A 25,438-nucleotide genomic window follows, 5' to 3' on the forward strand; every position below is an offset into this window, starting at 1 on the left:
GGGGTGGGGGGGAGGGTTGGGACGGATCGACCATCTGGCGCGGTTGGAAGAGGGGGGAGGCAAGGTGGGGTACTTTGATTGACAGATAGTGCCCTGAAGAATATTTTTTTTTATTAACTGAAGATATTTGTTTTAGCTCATAAAATTCATACAAATTACCCAGCCAGAACATAATTTACATTGCTGGAATTCTTACAATTTGATGATCATTTTGAATATAAACATCATATATTTTGCATTAGACAAAATTTTTAGATATAATGTTTACTCTGAGTAAATATGTTATCTTTTGTGCAAAATATATGACATTTATATTCAAAATATTCCTGGTCTTACAAGGAATCCAGCAATGTCAATTATATTATCCTAACTTTAGTTTGAGGTATTATTTATTAAAATCTAGTGGTTTTCCCCCAAAATTTCTCAGAGAGGGAAGAGCCAGCAGTGTAGTGTGAGAAGAGGGGGAGGGAGTTGAGTCCATTATTTGAATGGACATTAACTTGGCGACTGTATTTCTCTATTTCTCTTAAGTATTTATTGTGTGGATGTACCATCATAAAATTAAGATGTTATTTTTACGAGAACATAGGTATTGTGTCGGAAAAAGTGGAGTTTGGGGGTCGGGCCAGTCTCTATTGGAATTAATCCCATATGTTCTGTTGTTCCATTTACGCGGATTTCACTTAACACGGTACCCTGTGGGTTCAATTGACCGCGCAAATCGGGGTACTACTGTGTATATGTACATGTATATATATACAGTATATATATATATATATATATATATATATATATATATATATATATATATATATATATATATATATATATATATATATATATATATATATATATATATATATATATATATATATATATACATACAGCCACTCCTCGACTTATGACGGGGTTAGGGACCCAAATCCAGGTCCTAAGTCGAATTGGTCATAAGTCGAAAATGCGAAGATAATACAGTACATAGAAAATCTAAAATGGGTGTCTCTTTTTCTTTTCAGCACCACAAAACTCTCACTTTTAAGCATGCGAGACATTTTAAAGGGAATTACAAACGAAAATTTTGTCAGTACACAGCGCAATCACTAACGTCGGGACTCGAAAATACGTAATTTGAAATGTTTTTCGTACAACTGGGGCGGTCGTATGTCTTGGTGGTCATAAGTCGAGGAGTAGCTGTATATGCAATACAGGAAAGGAAATTACTGTCCCGGCTACAAAAAAATGCCAGCAACTTTAAAACTACCCTGAGACATTCTTGGGTACATCCAGGGTGCCACCAGCAAATAATCAAGGACCACGAATTAAAAATCCGCAAATTAGAAGGGCATGCTGTACTACCTGCAGCTACTCTCATGTTCAGTCAACTGTATGAGACCAATGGCACATTTTGTTAGTTACCTTTAAAAATGATGATGTTTCATGAAGAATTTGTTTATTCTATATATGATTACCTTTAACAATGGTGTCGGCTCATAAAGGACGTGTGACTTAGCCAGTCTACGTTGAACCTCGGCATTAATGTTTTTCCTTCTCTCATCAGCTTGTTGCTGCCGCCACAGTCTAGCCAGTTCTACTTGGTGTGGTGTCAGTATGCCCTGCGGTTGTAATGTATAAACACATCACACAACCAGGGAGAAAAATGTTAACTGGGCTTCATGAGGTTCAGTATTATATAATGATGGACACAATTTTTTTTTTACGGGAATTAGCCCACCCGGGCACAGGTCAAACGACCCACAACAGGGCCTGGGGGGAGAAAAAAAAAAGAACAGGAAGAAATTGAAAATAGAGAAGAAAAAGGTTATACTGTATTAATCTACACCATGAAGATGCTGGAAAACCAGCTTTTTAAAGTGAGACAGATTGTATAAGAATGGAAACACAGAAGAAGGCAGAGCATTCTACAATTTGGCTGTGTGAGGAAAGAAGGAGGTACTATAACAGGTTATTCTCGTGACCGACATCCACAGAGAAACGGTGGGCACCGTGGGCAAGACGTGTGTTACGAGCCCACAGCCTTGCCTGCGGTACACAGGATGCCAAATCCACCGAACATTGCCCGTTAAAGCACCTGTAAAAGAGAGAGAGTGAAGCAACATTGCGGCGAAGAGAAAGGGAAGAGAGATTTTCGACTAAAGGAGGAGAGTTAATAAGACGAAATGCCTTTGATTCCACCCTATCTAATAGTTGGACAGAAGAAGAGCAACCCCAGATATGAGAGCAGTACTCCAAGTTAGGACGAATGAATCTCTTATATACTTGGAGCAACTGCTCCGGAGTGAAGTAGCTACTGCATCTGTACAGTAGTTACCAGGCTTTGCAGAAGAGTGAAAATGAAACATGGCCATACAACCAGATATTAGATGAAATGATTCCCCTATTGTCCAAACACACATATTACAGGGAGAAATACTCAACACCCAATTAAGGAGATGGAAGAGAAAAAAATATTTCACTTTATGTTACATTATTATTATTATTATTATTACATTTTAGCCCCCCAGGCCCCAATGTGGGTCAGTGACCTGTGCCTGGGTGGCCTAATCTCTCGCCAAAAAAAAATCCCAAATTCCAAACACAGAAGTCATATGGGGTACCCTACCAAATCCCAAGCTCATGACAAAACTGCAGTCACGTAATGCATAAAAATTCTTAACATTTATTAGCCTCACCTGAAAAGAAGTTTGCTATTTTAGATGACAAAAAATCATAAGTCAAATAAGTGTAGCAGCTCTCCATAACATATGTAGCCATCAGGCTATGTAATTATCAAATTGCAAGTGATAAAAGCTCATGTTTGTTATATGATAATGACAACAATGTAAAGGAAGGAAATTAAATCTTATTTAACCAGAAGAGATTTGCACATTGGTGGGGAGGAAAAGTACAGATCTGGAAAACATAACACACAAAACTCCATACTGATCTCACTCACTGGGTAACAGACCCCATTTACTGCTCACATGTACTATACTGTATATAAATACATAATAATTAACCCCAAGGTGTAACTCACCATAGTGTAGTACAGTACTGTACATGAAAAACTGCCTCAACACCAACCCTACAATGATACCCCAGACCTTGCGAATCAAAGATCTCATGAATCTCTAGAAACACCAGATGAAAATATTGGACTGGACTACAGGTCTCCTGGTAGTCACACAGCAAGGTTGATCCCCAGCTATTATGTACGGCACTGCCCTTATGTCTTCCAAAATGGTGTGTACATACATCAACAGAGCTCTAGTTAATATCTACCCTATTTCTAATGTGGATTAACCTTTATACTAAACTATGCATTGTTTAGCATGATATAAATTTTTTTCTTCTGTGGAATAGCCCACCTGGGCACAGGTCGTTGACCCACAACGGGGCCTGGGGGGCGAAAAAATAAGACTCGCATATCAGGTACAATACTCTAATGATCAGAACCAGGCAGCAATAGAACAGCTTCCCAGGGAAACCAGAAACATTGTGGCACACATACATCATAACTAACACACAACAGATTAAAAACACACCTTTAATAATAACAATTCACTAAAACTTTCACTCTTGCAAGACATTCCATGAAACAATTCTTAATTTGCTTTAATTACAAAATAACTCAATAAGCTATAATGATGAGTGAGTTAATATAGCTACAGTAACATAAATAAAGAACATCTACTTTATTATATTCATCTGTTAAGTTATTTAATGGTAAAGGAACAACCTGTAGACTATAAGGGTCAGCAGTGTTCTCCATCAGTCTGGCAATATCACTACCCAGGGTGAGGCTGAGGATCTCCTCCCTGGTCATGGGCCGCCCACCTTCACTGCTCTCTCTCGCCTCCTGGCTCAACTCCCTCTCTACATCAGCCATTATCTAAAATTGTGTAGAAGAGCATAAATTAAATTCGTACTTTGACATATAATTAATGAATGTCAGCTTGTGTGTCATGCACAACAGGAGGAAGGAAGTGAGTGAGTGGCCATTGTCCAAGAGTTGCCAATTATCATTTTATGCCAATATGAATACAGTGATATCTCCGTTAGTCGGAACAATTGGTGCAGAGCACTATTGGGAATGAGAAATTTCTGGGTAACAAGACAACTCTCTCAAAGCTGGAGAAAAATCCTCAACCCCGGAATTTTCCGGGTAACGAAAAAATGTTTTTGGAAGTTCCAGAAATTGCCCATTATATCATCCCTTGAACCCAGAAAACTATCCCCCATCCTCGGAATTTTTTACGGGCCCGAGAGATGAAAATCAGGCACATTTTCCAGAAATTCTGAGAAAAAATTTCCAGCATCCGGAAAATTCCGGGGATGGTGGATACCTTTTTGGGTTGGAGAGATGATGTACAGTAGGATCTCAAGTTTCGAGACTAATTGGTACCGGTTTTAGCGTCGTGAAATTTAAAATTGTAAAACGAGTGACGCTGAAATACATGTAAATAAGCCTAATCGGTTCTGAGGTGTCACCTGAACCCACTCTATTATGACCTACAACTCACCCAGGAAAATGACATTACTGTAATGTATTCATAAATATTTATATTGTACATATTGTTGATAACAATATTTATACACACTCATACTGCAGAATAACTTATCTTGATGAAGTCGGTGAAATGCTTGACGGGGCTGCTTGATGGGTTCTGAGGCAAGGAGGGCTGGTTACTGCTTCCTCCCTGTTCCCTCCTCTACACCTCAACATCAAATCCCTCAAAGTCTTGAGGCAGCTCTTTCACCAGTAAGTCAGCCAACACTTCAATATCATCATTGGTGGTGCCATCATCATCTCCTAAAGTGATGTTTGCCAAGGCATTAATAACAGGCTGGGCTTTGCGCAAGTACCGAGTAATACAGGCCTGCTGATGAGCATTAACACAGGACATGTACAAGGTCTTATATTCCTCCATAACCTTATCAAGGACAGGGCAGATAAGGTTCCGAGGATGAAATTTATTATTGTATTCTTGTAGCTGCTCACTGAGACGTGTGATGCTTGTGAGCTCATCAATCAGATGACGTGTTGTAGGTTCACCCGGCGTAATGTCAACCTCTTGTGTTGCTTGCTGTTCTTCTTGTTCTTCATCCCACTCCATTTCTTCAATTGTCGGTTGCTGCTGATGTTGACAAATGATTTCTTGCAAATCTTCAACTTGAACAACCAAAAATCCAGGTGCTGGGACTGACCGCGCTGCCTCCACTGTGTCCATTAGTGTTGCTGCCATGGACCGCCTCTCCCTGCTTGCTTCGGTCTGCTCTGCCCCACTTACCTCGGAGTTAGTGAACAAAGGCTTCCATGCATGTAGCAATGTTGCAACATTAATCTTATACCATGCCTCAACAATTCTGTCCACTGCACTTTTAATATTATATTTCTTCCAAATATCACAAACTGATACCACTTCACGGTTGCAGGATGGTGAGGTGCTAGGAGCCAGGTCATTGGTCATCTCTTCTGCCTCCTCCTCCTCCTTGTGGTTAGCTGGTGCTGGTAGAGCCTGGTCACTTTCAGAGAGTCAATTTGTTGTAACTCAACTAATGAGTCTGTCTGCTGACGAAAGTCATTATAGAGTGACTAACAGTAGAACAGTTTAACGTTACTGATGAATTCGTGGAAAGTGGCTGCAGAAGTGATGTGGTGTTAGGAGGAAGGAAGATAACCTGTACATTAAGGTGGTGTCCAATTAGAAACTAACAGTGTCCCGGAGCATTATCCATCACCAGGATCACTTTGAAGTCAATGTTCTTCCTCTGGTAGAACTGTTGGGCGTCACGAACAAAGTGCTTGTCAAACCAATTGGTGCATAAGATGTTGTAACCCAAGCTTTCTTATTAGACGTCCAATAATCATTAAGCTGCGACATATTGGCATGACGGTAGGCTCTAGGTCAGGCAGCATGGTTAATAACTTCCTCCACCACTCACTGTCTTGTCAGCTTTCTCGATTACATATACCGCCATCTCGAGAAACGAAAAACGTCTGTAGCTGTCGCCTTCATTGATTTCACTAAAGCATTCGACCTAGTCGACCACAATATAATCATCAATAAAGCTATTGACCTCGGGCTTCGGAGAAGTCTTATACCATGGCTTACAGACTTCCTCAGTGACCGACGCCAAGCTGTACGCTTCCGAGGGGCTGTCCCCACCTTTCAGTCACTCACCTGTGGCGTCCCCCAAGGCACCAAGATGGGACCACTCTGCTTCCTTATGCTCATCAATGATGCCCTAAGAGAAACCCCTGCTCGCTGGAAATATGTCGACGACTCCACCATTGGGGTCAGAGTCAACAATTCTGCTCCCGACTATACCGCCCTTCAGGATTTATTGAACAGTCTCCAAAACTGGGCCACCAACAACCATACCAAGACCATGGTTATGCACATCAACCTCTCCTCCGACATTGTCCCACCTCCTTCCATTACTTTAGGTCCGAACACACTCCAGGTTGTAGATTCCACGAAGCTCCTCGGCGTCACCATAGACAACAAACTAAATTGGAAACCATACGTCAGGGAAGTTGTCAAATCGTCCAGTTTCTGTCTCCACCTCCTCTGCCGACTCAAGTCCCTCGGAGTTCCTGAACCCGAGCTCCTCAGTGTTTACACAACATTCATACTTCCCAAGCTCACCTATGCCTCCCCTACCTGGTCTTCCTCCCTAAATGCCACACAACATAAACACCTAGAAAAAGTGCAAAAGAGGGCATGCAAGATTATTCTCTCCCCTTCCTACTCCACATATCAAGAAGCGCTCAACACACTGACCCTTTCGACTCTCACTGACCATCACCACGACCTAATCTGCAAATTTGGTAAGAAGCTTCTACACCATCTTCGACACCGGCTCCTACTACCACCTGAGATCCCTAGCCCGAGAATTGCTGTTCGACACCACAACTGCATCCAGCCCATACGTGCACGAACTGATCGCTATAAGAACAGCCCAGTCCCAACCATTGTAAAAATTATCAATAACTTGTAATAAATCAGTGTATTCACTCCCAGTAAATACTACTTCTTGCACTGTCACTATGTTGAAATGCCCTGTAGTTTGAGCTTTTCCCCATCTAGTTATTATATAACTTATTTGTATCACTTATGTTACTTGTATATTATTTGTAATTCGAAACCCATTCCCCAAATATGTAACTGTATATTTTCAGCCTTCTGGCTGCCAAGCTCTTTCAATAAACCGTTAATTATTATTATTATTTATAATTATTACAACCAGGGATTTCATCAAGAAATCTCCACTTGCATTAGCTGTGAATAAAACTGTAATCCTGTCCTTTGAAGTCTTTACACCCCTTGGTAATGAAAGTGGTCTTAGGTGAGCGCTTTCAGAAAATGCTAGTTTGGTCACAATTGAAAATCTGGTCTCGGCAATGACCACCCTCTTTTACAAGAGTTTTAAAGACAGGTAGATATTTTTTTGCTGCTATGACATCAGCCGATGCACTCTCCCCATGGAAGCGGACAAACTTTTTTTTTTTTTTTTACGGGGTATAGCCCACCCGGGTACAGGTCATCGACCCACAATGGGGCCTAGGGGGCAAAAAATAAGAGTAAAAAGAAATTAAAATTAGAAAAGAAAAGATTTTATTAATCTACACCACGAAGTTGCCGGAAAACCATCTTTCTGAAGTGAGACAGATTGTATGAGTGTGGAAACACAGAAGAAGGCAGAACATTCCATAGTTTGGCTGTGTGAGGAAAGATGGATGTACTGTACTATAGGGGGCAGGGAAAAAACACTTTTATTTGAGTTGCAGGCTGCACTTTTCAGGCATCGTTTGTATGGCTGTAACAAACACCTGTGCAAAATTTCATGCCATTTCATGCATACTTACCCTGCCGCATCGCGAACGACTTTTTGTCAACTTTTAGTGTATACCAAAAATTAGGTGTCATTTAATGTTTTCCAGGATAATGATAAATTTTACATGGGTGACATCGATTTAATTCACATGTTATTTTACAGGTACACCGTATAGAAAATCATTACAAGTTCATATTGAAATTCTTTTTTGTGCGGAACCTTGGCATCATTTTCCTAGACAATAATCTTTGCCTAATATATCCATCTCTCGATTCGTATCCCGTCACTTCAGTGCAAGCTTCAGTCATCACTTTTATGCCTCTCTCGACCGCCTGAGTGCTGTTTGGCCACTTGGGCACCACTAATGGTGTCTCAAGAATGTCAGTAACCTGTACATTTGACAGAGAAGCAATGTATGGAGGCTCAGTCTTGAGTTCATTCCTCCAGTTAATCATGGAATGATAGTTTTTTGCTTGCCACTTTAGTTTCGGAGTCACCACCTTTCTCATGTTGACTACAGGAGGCACATCCTCATTCCCATCTCCATCTTTACCCTCCTCATCAGTATAGTTTAACAAATTCTCGTCAACAGCAGCATCAGAATCTTCCTCCTCCTCTTCAGATCTGCCAGTGCATTCTTCCTTTTGCTGATTCTCCTCTCTAATTTTTCTTATCATTGAGACAGCTTTTTCTCTAACAGTCATGTCCTCATCTGCACACATACCAAGAAGAAGTTGATCTGTGTGGGCGAAGTATGCATTTCTCTGGACAGCCTTCTTCACTATCGTCTCCTCCTCACTATTCAGGTGTTTCATATATAGCAGGGACTGGAATACGTTCCTTGAGCCGTGTGTTACGTAAGGGTGTATCTTGATGTAAAACCACATTGGAGCACTGAACTTTATTATTGTAATGACAATTCTTTTCAACTCATGGCTGGGTCTTGATGTTGCTACATACAGCCTGAGGATTCTACTCCATAAGGTGTTCCACCTTGACACACAGGGAGGACCTGGCTCAATAGCAGCCAAGTCATCTTCAACAACACCTGTGATAACTCCTTTACAAATCCTATACAGGTATTTCTGATCCCAGGACAGATCTTTCTCCACTTCATCATTAAACACAGGGAAATCAGGGAAACTGACTGGCTGGAAGGCGACAACTGGAAGCTCAGACAAAGACTCCTTGATCTGCTTTCCAATGGGACCACGCCAATGCTCAGGACCACTTGGTTTACCATCATAGTGATAAAAAACTGCGCGGAAAGGCAGCTCATTTCCGTGAAGCTGACATATGAAATAATGGAGCGGGTGACCAAGTAACATTTCAAGATGATGAATGACTCCATTTTCTGATCCTACATTTACATTGGTTCCATCACAACCAACACACACAATGGGCTGCTGGGTTAGATTTTTCTCCACCAGAAACTCGTGAATAGTTTTGGCAATCTGCTTTCCGTGTCCAGTCTTGGGAGTCACATGTGTGAGATATTCATTGCCAGGCTCAACCATGATGACATAATGATCTTTCACCATCATCCTCGAACTCCATTTCTCGGTCTTCTCATTCTTTATCATCACACGAGTGGCGGTCTTCTTACCATCAAAATAGAGTGACGTCAAATTATCTAAACTAGCCATCTCAATTTCTTGCCTCTTAAATCGGTATTTTTGTCTCGCATCCCGCAGCTTATGTGGTCCAATAACCTGACTCTTGTCATCCTTTGTGATAATGCCATAGTCAGTTAAGGTGGCAGTAGCAATGGCAGCTCCAGCATAATCACTAATCAAGTATCGGCCACAAGCGGCAGCCAGTGTAGGGAGTCTTGTCCGGTTCTGTGAACTGGTGTCTCCCCTACATTACAGTACAGTAACACAACATTGAGAAATGAAATGAGAAAAGGCTGATAATCAATATAGGCATAGCACCATACTCATCTGCAACAAGACAACTTAAATGAAATAAGAGATATGAAAAAAAAGTTGATAAACACTGAACAGAACATTGCACCGCCACAGCGGCTGTTTGGCTAGTACTGTAGGTAAATTTAAAAATTTCAGTAGAAAATGCGGCAGACTAAACCTCGACATATCAGCTTCAAATTTGGCATGGAGTCTTAGATATGTATAAGGAACAATGCCTGAAGAGTGCAGCTTTGAGCAAAATTTCACTGCCCCCTACTGTACTATAAAGGTTATTCAAGTGTGACCGACATCCACAGAGAAATGGTGGGCACGGCGGTCAAGAAGAGTTACGAGCCCACGGCCTTGCCTGTGGTACACAGCCAACCAAGCAACAGAAGCATTGAACGGTGGTGCAGAATTAACATGTTTCTTCTGTGCAACTGCAGCATAATAAACACGTGCTTGATGCCTTATCTGTGGCCCAGACAGGTCACCCTGCTCACAGTTTCTTCTTTCCACCCACTTGTGAAGGTAATGTTCTGTGATAACAAGCAGTAGGTTTTGTTGCAAAATATCGAAGAATGTGCTGTTACCAGAAAATCGTGGGGAGAATATGTTCATAGAAGCAGTTAAGGCTTCCTTGTTCTTCTTAAGGGAGTGTATGGTTGATTCGGGGCAGTTGAACCTATACTGATTTCACAAGTATAAGCACCACTTTTGATCGTCTCGAGCATCTCTTGTTTCATTTCAAGGGTGCACTTCCTCTTCCTGATCCCCTTACGGTAGTCACGTTTAGCTTGGGACTTTCCTTGTTGACCTTTTCAACGGCCATCATTACTACCAGAACCGCTCCCGACATTTACATTACGCACCTCACTCATTGTTAATACACAAGAATCGTTAATATTTATACAAGAATCTCGCGAAACGTAAGCACAATGGGTTACATAATCCAAGGTCACTGCACCACTCGCTCTCACTCATTTAAACTAACTGCTGTAAACAAAAACACGGTAGATAACAAATGACTGCAACAATGCACGCTGCCCACTCTCCATTGACTCGTGAAACCAGTAATGAAAATCGCTATTCTTGAGAGGCTGGAAATTTTAAGTGATGTGAAACATATGCATCGCGAATCTAAGACTCGCTAAACTTGACATCCTACTGTAATGTGCAATTTCTGAAACTTCTGAGAACATTTTTCCATTACCCAGAAAATTCTGGGGATGAGGGATGTTTTTCTGGCTTTGATAGAATCGATTTGTTACCCGGAAATCTCTCATTCCCGGAAGTGCTCTGCACCAATTGTCACGGCTAACGGAGATATCACTGTATTGTATAAAAATGCCTACAGTTAGGAGTGCAGCCGCTGAACCGACCAACCAAATTAAAGTCTGAAGTGTGGGTAAAACAGTAAAAGTCGAGGTTCTCTTTGATTCATGAGCTCAAAGATCATTCATAAGTCAAAAGACAAAATGGCTCTGAAACTGCCAACAGTCAGGAGGATTAAATTGGTGATCAAGGGTTTCCTGAAAAATCAAGGGACACAACTAGTAATATCCGTTTTGAGGCTTGGGCGGTATTATTGTCGGGTAGAAGCTGCTGTACAGTAATCGATAAAGTGGACACTAAAGGTCTAGAGCAAACTGCTTATTATTTGTAAGCAAAGGCATTAGGTTAGCCTACCCCAACATCAATAAAAACAGTCTGGGTCCCATTAGAGTTATAAGTGGTTCAGAATAAAGTAGTAGTTATGTAAATTCATGAGTAAACTCATTTATTGACATTGGGTACCAGTGTTGACCAGTACCAAAGGCAATCAAATTATTGTTCCTCTGACCTACGGTAAAAATCAGCAAAGTCCAGCAGTCCATCTAGTCTTTGCAACACCAGTGTCACTTGTGGTTGCTGGAATAGGTACACAAATAAGTCCCTCTGACATAAGTGCCTTGGTTGATGAAGAAAATGAACCAGTCCATAATTTGTGGGATTTGGATAATATCAGCAATGATGTAAACATAACGATGAGTACGCTTATCAGAGTTTTCTCAAGACCATAGAATATATAATAATAACAGTATTCATTTAGCCATAAACGCTAAATAACTATTGGGGGTTGCTAAAGGACAGTTAAAAACCTTGAAAATCATTCCTAGTCGGAATTTGAAAAAAATCGGGCTTTGGGAACATATTTCCCGAGGTTGAAAATCGAGAGCATTTTTTAAAAAATGTATTGATTAAAGACATAGGGTAAAGTATTTTTTTTTTTTTTTTTAGGGGTAGGTAAAGTATTTTTTTGGGGGGTAGGTGGAGGTAGGGTGGGGATTAATGGTCTCATACTACTGACCTTCTGATGGAATGTCAGGTCACTCTTTCTAGGGTGGGGGATTAGTGGGTCTCATGACCTGAAGATGTCTTGAATAACACTAAAGCTAAAGTATTTTAGGGAGATTGTGATGAGTATACCTGTAAGTGAGCAAAGTTGTATCCCTTCAACATTATATTACAAAACCTTTTAAAATATGGAGTGAGAAAGCAGAAAGGTGTGGGTCATCAGAGAGATGGAATGGAAATGTAACAAGCACCAGTGTTGCCAAGTGATAAGATCCTCAACAGCTGATCCTTTAATTTCCCTCCATGCAGTCACACAACAAGTGCCTCACTGGATGCTTGCTGTCTTAATTCCTGTGTGTAAATAATAAATAATAATAATAATAATAAACGGTTTATTGAAAAAGTTTGCAGCCCGAAGGCTGAAAATATACACTGGACATAAATGACTTATTACATACATTGGTGGGTGCGTGCCAAACATTCAAAGAAATATTATTGAATTTGCCAAGCAAGGTGCAGGATTTGAAGAAGTTGATGAAAGTTCAGGAGTCAGGTGGTGAGGTGACATGCCAAGACACTTACACAGCACACACATTAACAGCTCTACTAAACCATTGTCTTATAACATTTTACTTAATAATTTTGATTTTAAAATCAATTGATATATGATGGCTTGACTTGGCTACTTTTGTGCTTAAACAACTGATCAGTAATAAACCAGAACATATGGAGATTATTATACACTAGTGATGTCACGAAGCTTTGCATCTGCAACCACAACTGCTGAGCATGACTGCATAAATTATCACAACCTGTACTCAAATGTACTAAGTTAATTACTAAATTTTTTATGTCTAGTGCAAACTTTGGGATGTCTATACTCAAATGAATTGCTGTCATGCAAGAATTCCAGTAATTCAAGTTATATTCTGCTAAATCAAGTCAGTCACATTTTATAAGTGAAAAACTAACACTCCCTGCTTTATAAACCTTGAGTACACGTTAATCTCCTCCCCTGGCTGTCAACAGCTGCTGGGGGAGGGGGCAGTGATTGTTAGGTTCTGGATAATAAGTTCAATATACAGGAGAGAACACAAACACCTGTATAGATTTGTAGGTTCAGTTTACTGGATAAGAGGTATGTACACAAAGGGGAGTAGTGCTCTCCTCAGCTAGGCTCCTTGTCAACTGCTATAGACGACGTATGGCAAGTGATACATTAGCAGCTTCCATACGTCGCCAGGCACATTAATTAAGCATGTGGGATATGGTAATAACATTGCCACACGCTGCTAGCTAGGCTGAATAAATAATACATAAATGGAGCACATACATAATATACATACATAATGTATAATCCAGCATATATAATATACATACAGTGATAACGAGTAATGGGATGAATTTTATTTTAGGCTTAAAGTTTTCTCTTATATGATGTCACAGACATGACTTCACAGAATGTAACTTACATTGCTGGTATTCTTGCAAGATAGCGATTATTTTGAGTACGTATAAGCATCTCATAGTTTGCACAAGAGATAAAATTTTTAAGTCCTTTAGCAGAGTACATTGAGATATACCCGTGTGTAGTTCGAGTTTTTAAGACCAAATTTTTTGGCAAAAAATTGGGGGTCGACCTCTAAACGGGTAATAGTTTCCTTAGGTTGAAAAATATTTACCAGTAACTGCCAGTAAACAATGGAAACGACGCACTACCAGCTGTGAGTGTCGGTACAGTTGCCAGGGCAGATCTCTTGCGTCATCATAGCAAGCCCAAAGTACAGTCAGTTCTGCTATAACGCGATAGTTGTGTTCTTGTAAAACACCGTGTTATAGAAATTCGCGTAATAGAAATAACAGGGCTTATGGAGAAAATAGGGTAAGGTGCAGATTACTACTCGAAATCGAAAAAAATTTAGTAGTTAGCCTAACACAAAGGATAGCGCAGTCTAAATAAATGTTACATTCATATCTAATAATGAAATCATACAGTAAATGTAACACTTTACCTTGAAAAAATATGAATATAACTTGATGGGGGAAAAGGGTGATTTTGAGGATGATAACATCGAGCTTCTCTTCAAGTGTTATAGCCTTTCTTTTACGATCATCACCGGGAATGCGATCACCAGAACGCTTCTTGGAGATATTCTTCTTTACCATATTCACTGTTAATACCACAAAATTGGAGAAATAGTAAGCAAAATTCGCGTTACAGCAAACAAGCGTTCGCGTTATACAAATATCGTTCCTCTATTCATAAATCGCGTTAGAGCCAATTCGCGTTGTCAAAACACGCGTTATAGCAGAACTCACTGTAGCCAAATGCATGGTATGGTAGCACAGGACGATGTAAAACATAAAGTATTCATTTTTAAAAGTTTATTTATAGATACATAAATTTTTGTTCATTAAATTTGAAACATCAATCTTTGTTAATTAAATTTGAAACAAAAGAAAACTACAATACCGTATTTCTAAATATTTTCATTAAAATATTACATCACAAGTATATTTTACCTTAACTGTGCCTGAATGAATATATTCTCAGAAATAAATATGGAAATGTAATATTTTTGCTGAAATGACGTACGTATTACAGTGGAAAGTGGGATAAAATCGTGACGAAAACAATTACTTTCGCTTTCTTTCGTCGTTCCAAAGATTTTACCGTAATCGCTTTTCAAATGATTTTCAGTTAAAAAACTGTTGTATTACAATAATATTCTATCTTAATTCACTTGAATAAATACTACGATACCATATTTCTGAATATTTTCAATTAAAATCCATCAAACTCATTTTCCTTGTCATCGTCTTCATCACCAAACAGCTCCTCCCAGTCCTCTCCTTGAACAGCATCGTCATATGGATCAACACCATCATCAGCCATAGGATCATCAATATCTTCATCCTCAATCACGCTCTCATTAGCCTCATAATCCCACAACAAGTCGTCTTCTGTTCCATCAAGAGCATTCAAAATCCCACATTTCTTAAAAGATTTCACCACAATTTCTGGTCTAATTGTATCCCAGGCCTCTACAATCCATTCACATAATGTTGCTTGTGATGGAGCTTGGATGTTGCCGCCCTTTGTGTATGTCTTATCGCCTTCTATCATCCAGTTGTTCCACTTCACTCTCACCACATCTTTAAATGGTTTGTTTATGGAAACATCCAGTGGTTGGACAAGACTTGTTAATCCACCAGGAATCACAGCTGTATCAGTGTTTTCTTCCTAATCCCAACAGTAACACTGTCAACAAGATGTGACCGAAACATATCCCACACAAGAAGACTTTTTTCTTTGCGCAGTCCCTCTGGTCAAAAGTTCCAGACTTTTTTATGCCATATTTGTATGCCGCCTTCATCCATCCATCCTTTCTCGTGCACATGGATGATTATACCTTTTGGAAAATTTTGCTTTGGAATTGTTTTCCTTTTAAATATTACCATAGGCATCAGCTTTGTGCCATCACCCATACATGATAGCACAACTGTGAATCTTGATTTTTCACATCCAGTAGTTTTAACTAAAACTGTTTTTTCACCAACTTTATTCACTGTTTGACTGACTGGCATATCAAAATTCATGGGCGTTTCGTCCATGTTTCCAATACACGAAAGTCTATATGAGTTCTTCCAGTGTTTGATTATAAACCTATGAAATTCAATAACCTTGTCATCAAGTTCTTGTGGAAGACGCTGTGATATTTTCGTTCTCCGTCTCAGTACAAAATAATTTCTTTTCATAAATCTTGTGCACCAACCATGACTCGCCTTAAAATCTGTGATGCCTAATTTCCTTGCTAGTTTCAAGGCAAAGATTCGAATTGATCCTCGGGAAACACCATATCCATTCTGTCGGTTTTCACTGACATACTTTGCCACTTCAACTTCCAACTGTGGCCACTTGTTACACTTTCCTCTGTTAGCACATTTGTTTTTCGGTAAAAGCTTAAGTTGTGCAGAGAGCTTTTTCCAGTCTCTAACTTTTTTTTGGAAACCTTAAATTCCCTTGCTGCTGCACAGTTGTTAGCCTGTTCTGCATATTCAATCGCTCTGAGCTTGAACATTGCTGTGAACTTTCTTCTTGAAACCATGCTGAAGAGAATATGGGTCAAGCACGTTTACACTGCAACGAGACACAATTTGAAATATACACATAGGCTACTCGTGATGACATAATATGATGTGAGTCAGGTCATCTACACACAGTTGCCAGTTTCAAGATTTTCCGTTTAAAATTTTAAGTTACCGAGTATTTCTTTTCCCAAATTGTTTTACAATACTATAGGTAAAACAGTTTACTATTGTGCAAACCCCACAGAAAAAAACAATTAACAGAAATGGAGACACCAAAAATGTAAAAAAAAAAAAAATGCTGTGTCTGACTTGCAACACTGTTGGTAAGGTCAGGTGATTCTAACGGCATCCTGCCAGTACCCGGTAATCAAATTTATAACAGTGTCTAACCTCAATTACTGTAGTTTATCTGATGTAGGCAATATGAAGTAGAAAATACCAGTTAAAGTGAGAAATTGGAAGAGAATAAACAAGAAAGATGTCGTTGGGCTATTTTTGGTAGGGCTGAGGGAGAGAGTACCAGCTGTTTGGTCTTTTTTGGCGGGAGAGTCACGCAAATATCTGTACTGGTATTTGTTTAGTGTCTTCTGTATTTTTAAAAATGAATATTTGTAAATTAAAAGTACCGTAACATTGTATTATATACAAACTTGTCATATTTCTGGAAAATACGAATATACCGGTCAACACAATTTCAACGTACGCTAAAATTAAAGGCTGCTTAAGAAGGGCCGATGCAAAAACAAAGCCTCCGCGACCAGGGCTCTGCCGTGTCAGCTAGACGGTACACGTGTTTTTCGAATCGTTTTCAGTAAAAAAACTGTTACATCACAAGTGAATTAGGATAGAATATTATTGTAATACAACAGTTTTTTAACTGAAAACCATTCGAAAAGTGATTACGGTAACATCTTTTGAACGAAAGAAAGCGAAAGTCATTGTTTTCGTCACGATTTTATCCCACTTTCCACTGTAATACATACGTCAATTCAGCAAAAATATTACATTTCCATATTCTCAGAAATAAATAGTAGTTTTGTTGAAACATGATGTATTTCAATGTAAATTAGGATAAACTACATGACGAAAACAAAAGACTTTACCTAACCTTCCGATGTTCAACAGATGTTACACGTTTTTTTAAAGTTTTCGGTTAAAATACTGTTATATTAGTGATATTCTATTCATACTGTGCTTGATATAATACATTCACGAAAATGTAATATATTTGCTGAAATGACGTACATATTACAGTGGAAAGTGGGATAAAATCGTGACGAAAGCAATGACTTTCGCTTTCTTTCGCTGTTCAAAAGATTTTACCGTAATCGCTTTTCGAATGATTTTCAGTTAAAAAACTGTTGTATTACAATAATATTCCCTCCTAATTGACTTGAATAAATACTTGAATGGAAAAATACAATATTTTTGTTGAAACTACCCGCGTTTCAGTGTAAAGTGTCGTAATAATAAATGGTAAACAATTTGCCTTCGGCACTCGGTGTTTCAGGCACGGCGAGCCTCAGTTTATAGGACGTAGAGTGTTTTTACTGAAGGTTTTGTTGTTCCATTACCCTCAAAAACTTGGGTCGACCTATAAACAAGGAATATTATAAATTAACGATTTCTTGGTCAAAAAATCAGGGTCGATCTATAAACGAGGGAGGATTATAGAGGAGTATATACTGTATAGATATGTGAACACGCCTGACGCCAAGACTCTGTTACCATTCATTGTACCATTTATTCACATGTCTGTAGTACTACATATTATTATACCATGTCTGATATCTATGCTTATGTCTAATGCCTATGTTCACTCACTAGGCCCCGATATACTATGTCTGTACCGCGCTAGTCGAGTAACTAGAGGACCTCAGTCATTGTCCTAGTGATGTCTAGCAACTCTCCTTGCCCAGCTAGACAACATCCCTCAGATCAGCCTCGGCCTACCTACGGTCCGGGGTCCCTTGTGCTCGCTTCTGTATCGGTTGGCTATCACGCCAAGTCTTGTACACTTATTGAATATACCTACTGCTCGTGCTCTGGAGTTTCAAGAACCTTGTCTAGGATTACATCCACTACAACAAAATGAGTACAGTAATATGCTAATCATAATCATGGCTTTTTCACAGGGAAAGGTCTGTAAAACTAGCCTCAGTAGTCAGGACATTACAGTTGGGTCTTCATTTACGTGGTCAATTGAACCCCCGGAGTACTGCGTAAAACGAGAAACGCGTAAATGTAATAACAGAACATATGGGATTAATTGAAATAGAGACTGGGCCGACCCCCAAACTCCACTTTTTCCGACACAATACCTACCGTTGTAGTAAAAATAAAATCTTAATTTTATGATGGTATGCACACACAATTAATATTTAAGAGAAATACAGTTACTGGTTATTGTCCATTCAAATAATGGACTCAAATCCCCCCTTCCCACGCTCGCTGGCTCTTCCTTCTTTGAGAAATGTTTGGGTGAAAACAGAAGGCTTACATTTTTAGTATTAAATAATACCTCAGACTAAAGTTAGAATAATATAATTGACATTGCTGGATTCTTGCAAGACCAGGAATATTTTGAATATAAACGTCATATATTTTGCACAAAAGATAAAATTTTGGCTCTTTCTAATCAAAATTCTTACATTAGATCTAAAATTTGTTTGTCTAATGCAAATTCCATGATGTTTATATTTAAAATAATCACAATCCTATAAGAATTCCAGCAATGTAAATTATATTCTGGCCAGGTAAGTTGTATGAATTTCATGAGCTAAAACAAATATCTTCAGTAAATAAACAAATTATACTTCACCCACGTAAATGACCAAATTTACAGCATAATTAAAGCATTTCATTCTGGCAAGGCACCGCGTAAATGACCAAACTCGTAAATCCAGACTCAACTGTACTAATACCAGTGACCCTTCATATACAGTAAAATATTTATTTTTACCTTATAATTCGGCTTATCATTTAAGGATATACAGTCAACCCTCGCTTTACGCGGTCCCACATTCCGCGTTTCCACGTTAACGCGGTGCCCTGCCAGAACCTAACGTGCTAACATTACGCGGTGCGTGAACCCCATTACGCGGAGTGTGTCCAGCGCGACGCTATTTTTAGATTCGCTCCACCCGCCTGCCTGCCTGTGCTCTCGCCTCTCCCTCCCCCTCCCTCCGCCTGGGCAAGCCGCGCGGTAAGGTTGCGCAGTGTGTGTCTTTGTTGCGTTATCACTGACGTCATATGACGTATCGGACTGTGATTGGCTATGCATCCCTACCCCCCTCTGCTGCTAGCTGTAATTGGCTTAAAGTATTATGACGTGTCCACCCGGGGGAGGGAGGGAGGGAAGGAGGAAAGACGATGCGTGACCTAGCCGCGCCAGTTTAATCCCTCCACGCCAGACCGTGTAAACGTGTATCCATTGTTCTGTAAAATGGCTTCCGCCGGACCACCGCCCCCAGAGAGAAACCTTTCTTTACCTGGACCCAGCGGCACTAAGCCAAAGAAGACACGACGTTCCTTAAGCTACGAGGTGAAGTATACCATCATCCAAGAGTTGGAGAAAGGAACAAGGCAGGTTGATTTGGCGCGCCAGCATGGTGTGAATGAATCTACGATTTGAACAATAAAGAAGGATGCAGCCAAGATAAAGGAGCACATGAAGATCACAAAGTCTACAGGTGCTTCTATGATCAAGTATTTTCACAACCAGGTGCTTCTCAAGACAGAAAAATTACTTGTGAGGTACTTGGTGCGTCAGGCGCGACGGAACATGGCGGTCAACACGCGCTCTGTTAAGGAGTACGCATGTGAACTGTACATTGCAGTGGCACGAAAGATGGGAATTACAGAGCCCAAACCCTTTAATGCTTCCTCTGGGTGGTTACAGTGGTTTAAGATCCGGAACAAGATCACCAATATAAACATTGGTGGTGAAGAAGCGAGTGCTGACCGTGCTGCGGCTAGGGAATTTCCTCCGTTTTTACGTGAGATAATGGAGGAAGGACAGTACAGTGACGACCAGGTGTTTAACATGGACGAATCTGGTCTTTTCTGGAAAAAGCTACCTTCCAAGTCCTTCGTTGTAAAGAATGCCAGCAAGATTCGGGGCTGGAAGATGCAGAAGGAACGCATCACCGTCCTGTTTACCACCAATGCCTCCGGTACCTGTAAGCTCAAGTTATCGGTGATCCACACAGCACGCAAGCCGCACGCCTACAAAACCATGGACATGACCAAGCTAAATGTCCACTGGCTGACCGCATGTAAGGCGTGGATGTTCTCTACACTGTCCCTCTCCTGGTTTGATGACTGTTTTGTTCCCGATGTAAAGAAATTCTGTGAGCAACAGAATGTGCCATTCAAGATTTTGTTGCTGCTGGACAACGCACCAGGACACTCGCCCCTACTGTTAGATCGTCACCCCAACGTAAAAGTGGTCTTCCTTCCTCCCAACACTACGTCTATATTACAGCCCATGGACCAAGAGTTAATCTGTAATGTAAAAGCTGCATTCTCTACGAAAAAATTCAAACTCCTGAACGACTACACCAACACCAGGGAAGAGTTGCGTAACCTGAGTGACACCACCACCGATAGCAAGAGCGAAGAAGATGAGGATCAACAGTTGGCACAGCAAAAAATACTGTTCAAACAATTCTGGAGAGTATTTAACATCAAGAAAGCTGTGGACTTCTTGGTGGAGTCATGGGATCAGCTGTCTATTGCTACAATTCGTCACGCATGGAGACATGTGTTGCATGGAATACCAGGTGAGAGGAGGAGTCAATCTGTGACTGGTGAGGTTCAGACTGTTGCAGTAGCAGTGGACCTTGCCAGAGAAGCTGCGCAGACTGTTACAGTTCCAGGCTTCTCCGAGACCACCAACGACGACATCATGGAGGTGATAATGGAACCTGATGTGACTACCGAGGAGATGGTACATGATGATGACGACGTCAGTGAAGAGGCAGGTGGTGCGTCATCCCAAGAAGAACAACACTTATCCCATAGTAATGTTAGGGGTGCCATCGAGTGTATCGAGAAAGCCAAGTTCCTCCTTTCCGATGACCCTGACGCAAACAAGTATGAAATCTTCACTACCCAGCTGTTGCAGACTATGGAGCCCTACATCAAGGTGTATCACGACAACATCAACACCAGCCGTCAGCAAAGCATAACAGATTTCTTCGCCCGCAACCCACCACAGCCAGCCCAAGCCAGTGATAGTGACAGTGAAGATGACTTTGAGGGATTTGTCAGGGAAGCCCTGACAACTGTAAGTGACAGTGATGGTGATGCACCTAGTAATGGTGATTCACCTGAGGGCCAGTAGCCTGCCCTCTGCCTCGGAACCAGCCTCCATCCCCGTACGCCGACCCATCTCTTCTACTAACATAAGTGTTCCACCTAACTTTTAGTTTTCCAAACCTAACCTTTATTTTTCCTATGTTAACCTTTATTTTTCCTAACCTAACCTCTTCTATATTACTTGTTTTTTCATACATCATAAAGTTAAGATAAAATTTTTACTACAACATAGTTGTGTGTCGTCAAAAAGTGGAGTTTGGGGGTAGGCCCGGACTCTATTTCAATTACAGTAATCCCATATGTTATGTTATTCACTTTACGCGTTCCTCACTTTCCGCGGGACCCTGCAGGTTACATTAACCGCGTAAAGTGAGGGTTGACTGTATTGGAAACATCCCGGAGAAATTATTCAGTATCATTATGGTATCAAATTGAGCTCTCTAACACAAATATAAGTTTATGAATCCTGTGATCGATTTTTGTTATTTTGCCACTTACAGCGGCTAGTTTATTTTGCACACCATACTTATCCTGTGAACGGTAGTACAAAGGGATTTCAGAAAAGAGTTCACAAAGGGTCGGTATAACTAACCCCTGTGGTCAGGATATTATGGCATTGAATGTTACAGAGTATTTTAAATAAATTCTTAGTTTAGTTCCATACATAAAGGGTATCCTATTTGCAACTGTTTGAGTACAGTTAAGTCCTCGCTTAATGTCGTGGTTCCGTTCCTGAAAACTGCGACGTTAACGAAATCAATTTTCCCCATAAGAAATAGATAAAATCCGGAAGTTAGGTTCCTGAACCTCCCTTTGCCCCATGAAATATAATTACATATACAGAAATTCAATGGCATTTATATAGAAAATAGTATTTTGTATTGTACTCACTGATGGGCGGAGTGTGTTGTGGGTAGTGGAGCAGAGGAGAATGCCGGGAGCAGAGGAGGAGGAAGGCGGGAGCTGTTGTGAAGATGCTGCTGCTGCTGCTGCCTTCCAGTGACGAAAAAAAGAATCCAGCATTAACTGCTTAGTGCTCCTCATCTTCTTCTCCTTGTAGACCTCATTGTAACAAGCAAGACTGTCATCAATGCTGCGTTGAATCTATGAGTTACGTTCTCTGTTTGGGTTGTCATCATTGAAAATTTGCATTCCTTGCTGAATCATGTTGAACGCTTCTGCCATCCTCTTGGTAGTTAGCTTTTGTTGTGCAATTTCTTCGTCGTCGTCTTCTTCAACGGAACTGTGTTCTGTTAGTTGTTGCAAATCCTCATTGGTGAGCTCTTCTATATGGAATGCCAGGACTTGCTCAATAGCCTCTGATTCCAGCTCATGAAAGCCTGCCTGTCTAGCCAAGCTGAGGATATCTCTATTCACTGCTGGGACTAAGTCCGTGAATCCCATTAAACTGTTGACGCATTCGGGCCACAATTTACGCCACACACCATTCAGGCAACTTTCTGAAACCTCTTCCCATGCCTTGTCAATGTTGTCGATTGCATGAAGAATGCTGAAGCCCCACCAATATTCTCGGATTGTAGGTTTATTTTCTCCGTCTGTAGCCTTTAGCAGTTGATCCATGGTACGCCGTAAATAATACCCCTTGAATGCGTCGATGACGCCTTGGTCCATAGGCTGCATCAGTGCTGTCATGTTGGGAGGCAGGAATACAACTCGAACATTGTCATGTAAGTCATTGATATTGGGAGGATGAGCTGGAGCATTGTCAACGACAAGAAGAATTTTGAAGTCAAGGTTCTCCTTGGCACAGTATTCCTTCATTGCAGGGATGGCGTACTAAGTTCACCACTGGCTAAATATGGCGCTGGTTATCCATGCCTTCTTATTTGCCTTGTAAATGACAGGAAGGTGTTCCTTGGAGTAACCTTTCAAAGCCCGTGGGTTGGCAACGCGAGAAATTAGCATAGGCTTTAGCTTTAAGTTGCCAGCAGCGTTCGCGCCAAGCAGCAGCGTCAAACGGTCTTTTGCCGCTTTAAGACCTGCCAATCTTTTCTCTTCCATTGAGATATAGGTTCTATCTGACATCCTCTTCCAAAAGAGACCAGTCTCATCCACATTAAAGACTTGCTTTGCTGAGTTGCCTCCTTCCTTGATATGTTTTTGAATTCAGGCAGGAATATCTCGGCAGCAACCGTATCTGAACTAGCAGCTTCACCAGTCATCTTGATGTTATAGAAGTTATAACAGTGCTTAAAATGATGAAACCATCCTCCGCTGGCAGTAAAGTTCTCTTCCTTTGACCCTTCAGCCTCTACTGCCTTTAAGTCGTCAAAAAAGGATTTTGCTTTGGGCTGGATAACCATAAGGCTCACAGGGGCATTGCGTTGATTCTGGTCCTCCATCCACATAGCCAGCATCTTTTCCATCTTTTAAATCATGGAACTTCGAGTCCAACTTGTCTTTGTTGCACTCAGAGAACTACCACTTCCAGCACTAGCCTTAATCTTGTCTGTGTTGGACCGGAGAGTACGCACTGTTGTGGGGGTTAGTCCAAGCGCACCAGCAATGTCCACAGCACCTTCCCCTTTTTCAAACCGGGTTAAAACCTCCATTTTTGTAGCAAGGCTAATGGTTTTACGTTGCTTCTTCACAACACTAGCATCAGTAGCAGTTGATGGGCGCTTGGAAGCCATTTTGAATGGTTAGATTACAGGATTACGAGCAAAAACACCTGAACATGTAAGAATTCTGTGGAAGCCTAACAAAGACTGGCATCGCTTGGGTACGCTGTATGACTTTCCGTGAGTGAGAGGTAACACGCCAAGATGAGAGAGGGTGATACACCATAAAAAACAGACCGTGACAACGCAAAAACGAAGTTATATCGAGTCATCGGGACATTAACTGAATTATTGGTATCTAAAGAGTAGCGACTTTATAACGGAACAATGTTAATGGGGACAACCTTAAATGAGGAGTTACTGTACAGGAGCATGAGGTAAGGAAGGAGGGGAAGGGTCACATTGGAATGTGTCCGTGTTGTTCCCCCCCAAAGGGTCGGCTCACTGATTGTTTGTTTACTAAACTACCTCATTAATGATACAATATTGTTTATTTATTTTTCATTAATTAGTATAGATATGTTTCTGTAATAATCTGTGCTTATAAATACCTGTAACCTTCATATACAGTACAGTATAGTACAGTATAGTACAGTACAGTATAGTCTGGATTTACGCGGCTTTTGTTTATGCGTTTGGTCATTTACGCGGTGCCTTGCCAGAATGAAAAAGCTTTAATTATGCGGTAAATTCGGTCATTTACGCGGCGAGCGGCTGGAGAGGTCCAGACCGCTGTGCTATTTTAAACCCACACGGTCCATTCTTGACCATATGCGGGAAGCGGCGCGGTGAGTGGTGATCATTAGGCCGCTCTTACGTTATCGCTGACGTCATATGACGTATCGGACTGTGATTGGGCCACGCATCCTTACCACCCAAGCATTCCCTCCGCCGCTAGCTGTGATTGGTCTAATGTAACATGACGTACCCTGCCACCAGAGGGTAGAAGTCGCTGACCTAGCCGGGCCTGTCTCATTGTTCTCAGTCCGCGTATACAGTTCTCTCTTGTGCCCGCTATTCCCCTCACAATGGCTTCAGCGGGACCCCCACCACACGAGAAAAACGTTGAATTACCTGGACCTAGCCATGATAATGTGAAGGAAATCATCGAGTTGGGGGGAGAAAATTAAGCTCATCCTTGACAACGACCCAGACAAGCATCGGTATGAAGCGTCTAATAACCATCTGACGAAAGTTATGGAGCCATATATCCAGATCTATCTCGACAACACCAATGCTAGTCGTCAACGAAGTATTGAGGACTTCCTCGCCCCCAACCTACCACAACCACAGCCAGCCCAAGTCAGTGATAGTGATATTGACAGTGAGGATATGGACTTTGAGGGGTTTGTCTGG

General features: G+C 40.8%; 1 protein-coding gene across 1 annotated transcript in view; it reads right to left on the reverse strand.

Annotated features, from left to right (window-relative positions):
• Positions 1 to 25,438, reverse strand: part of LOC121855480 — a 179,957-nt gene that overhangs the window by 24,489 nt on the left and 130,030 nt on the right. Inside the window, exons 9-10 of the mRNA XM_042350455.1 lie at positions 3,737 to 3,889; positions 1,470 to 1,613 (exon numbers count right to left, since the gene is read on the reverse strand). Coding sequence (XP_042206389.1) covers positions 1,470 to 1,613; positions 3,737 to 3,889 — 297 coding nt within the window. The remainder of the gene's footprint in view (positions 1 to 1,469; positions 1,614 to 3,736; positions 3,890 to 25,438) is intronic.

Source organism: Homarus americanus, unplaced genomic scaffold, assembly GCF_018991925.1.
Source record: "Homarus americanus isolate GMGI-L3 unplaced genomic scaffold, GMGI_Hamer_2.0 scaffold48406, whole genome shotgun sequence".
Classification (NCBI taxonomy): domain Eukaryota; kingdom Metazoa; phylum Arthropoda; class Malacostraca; order Decapoda; family Nephropidae; genus Homarus; species Homarus americanus.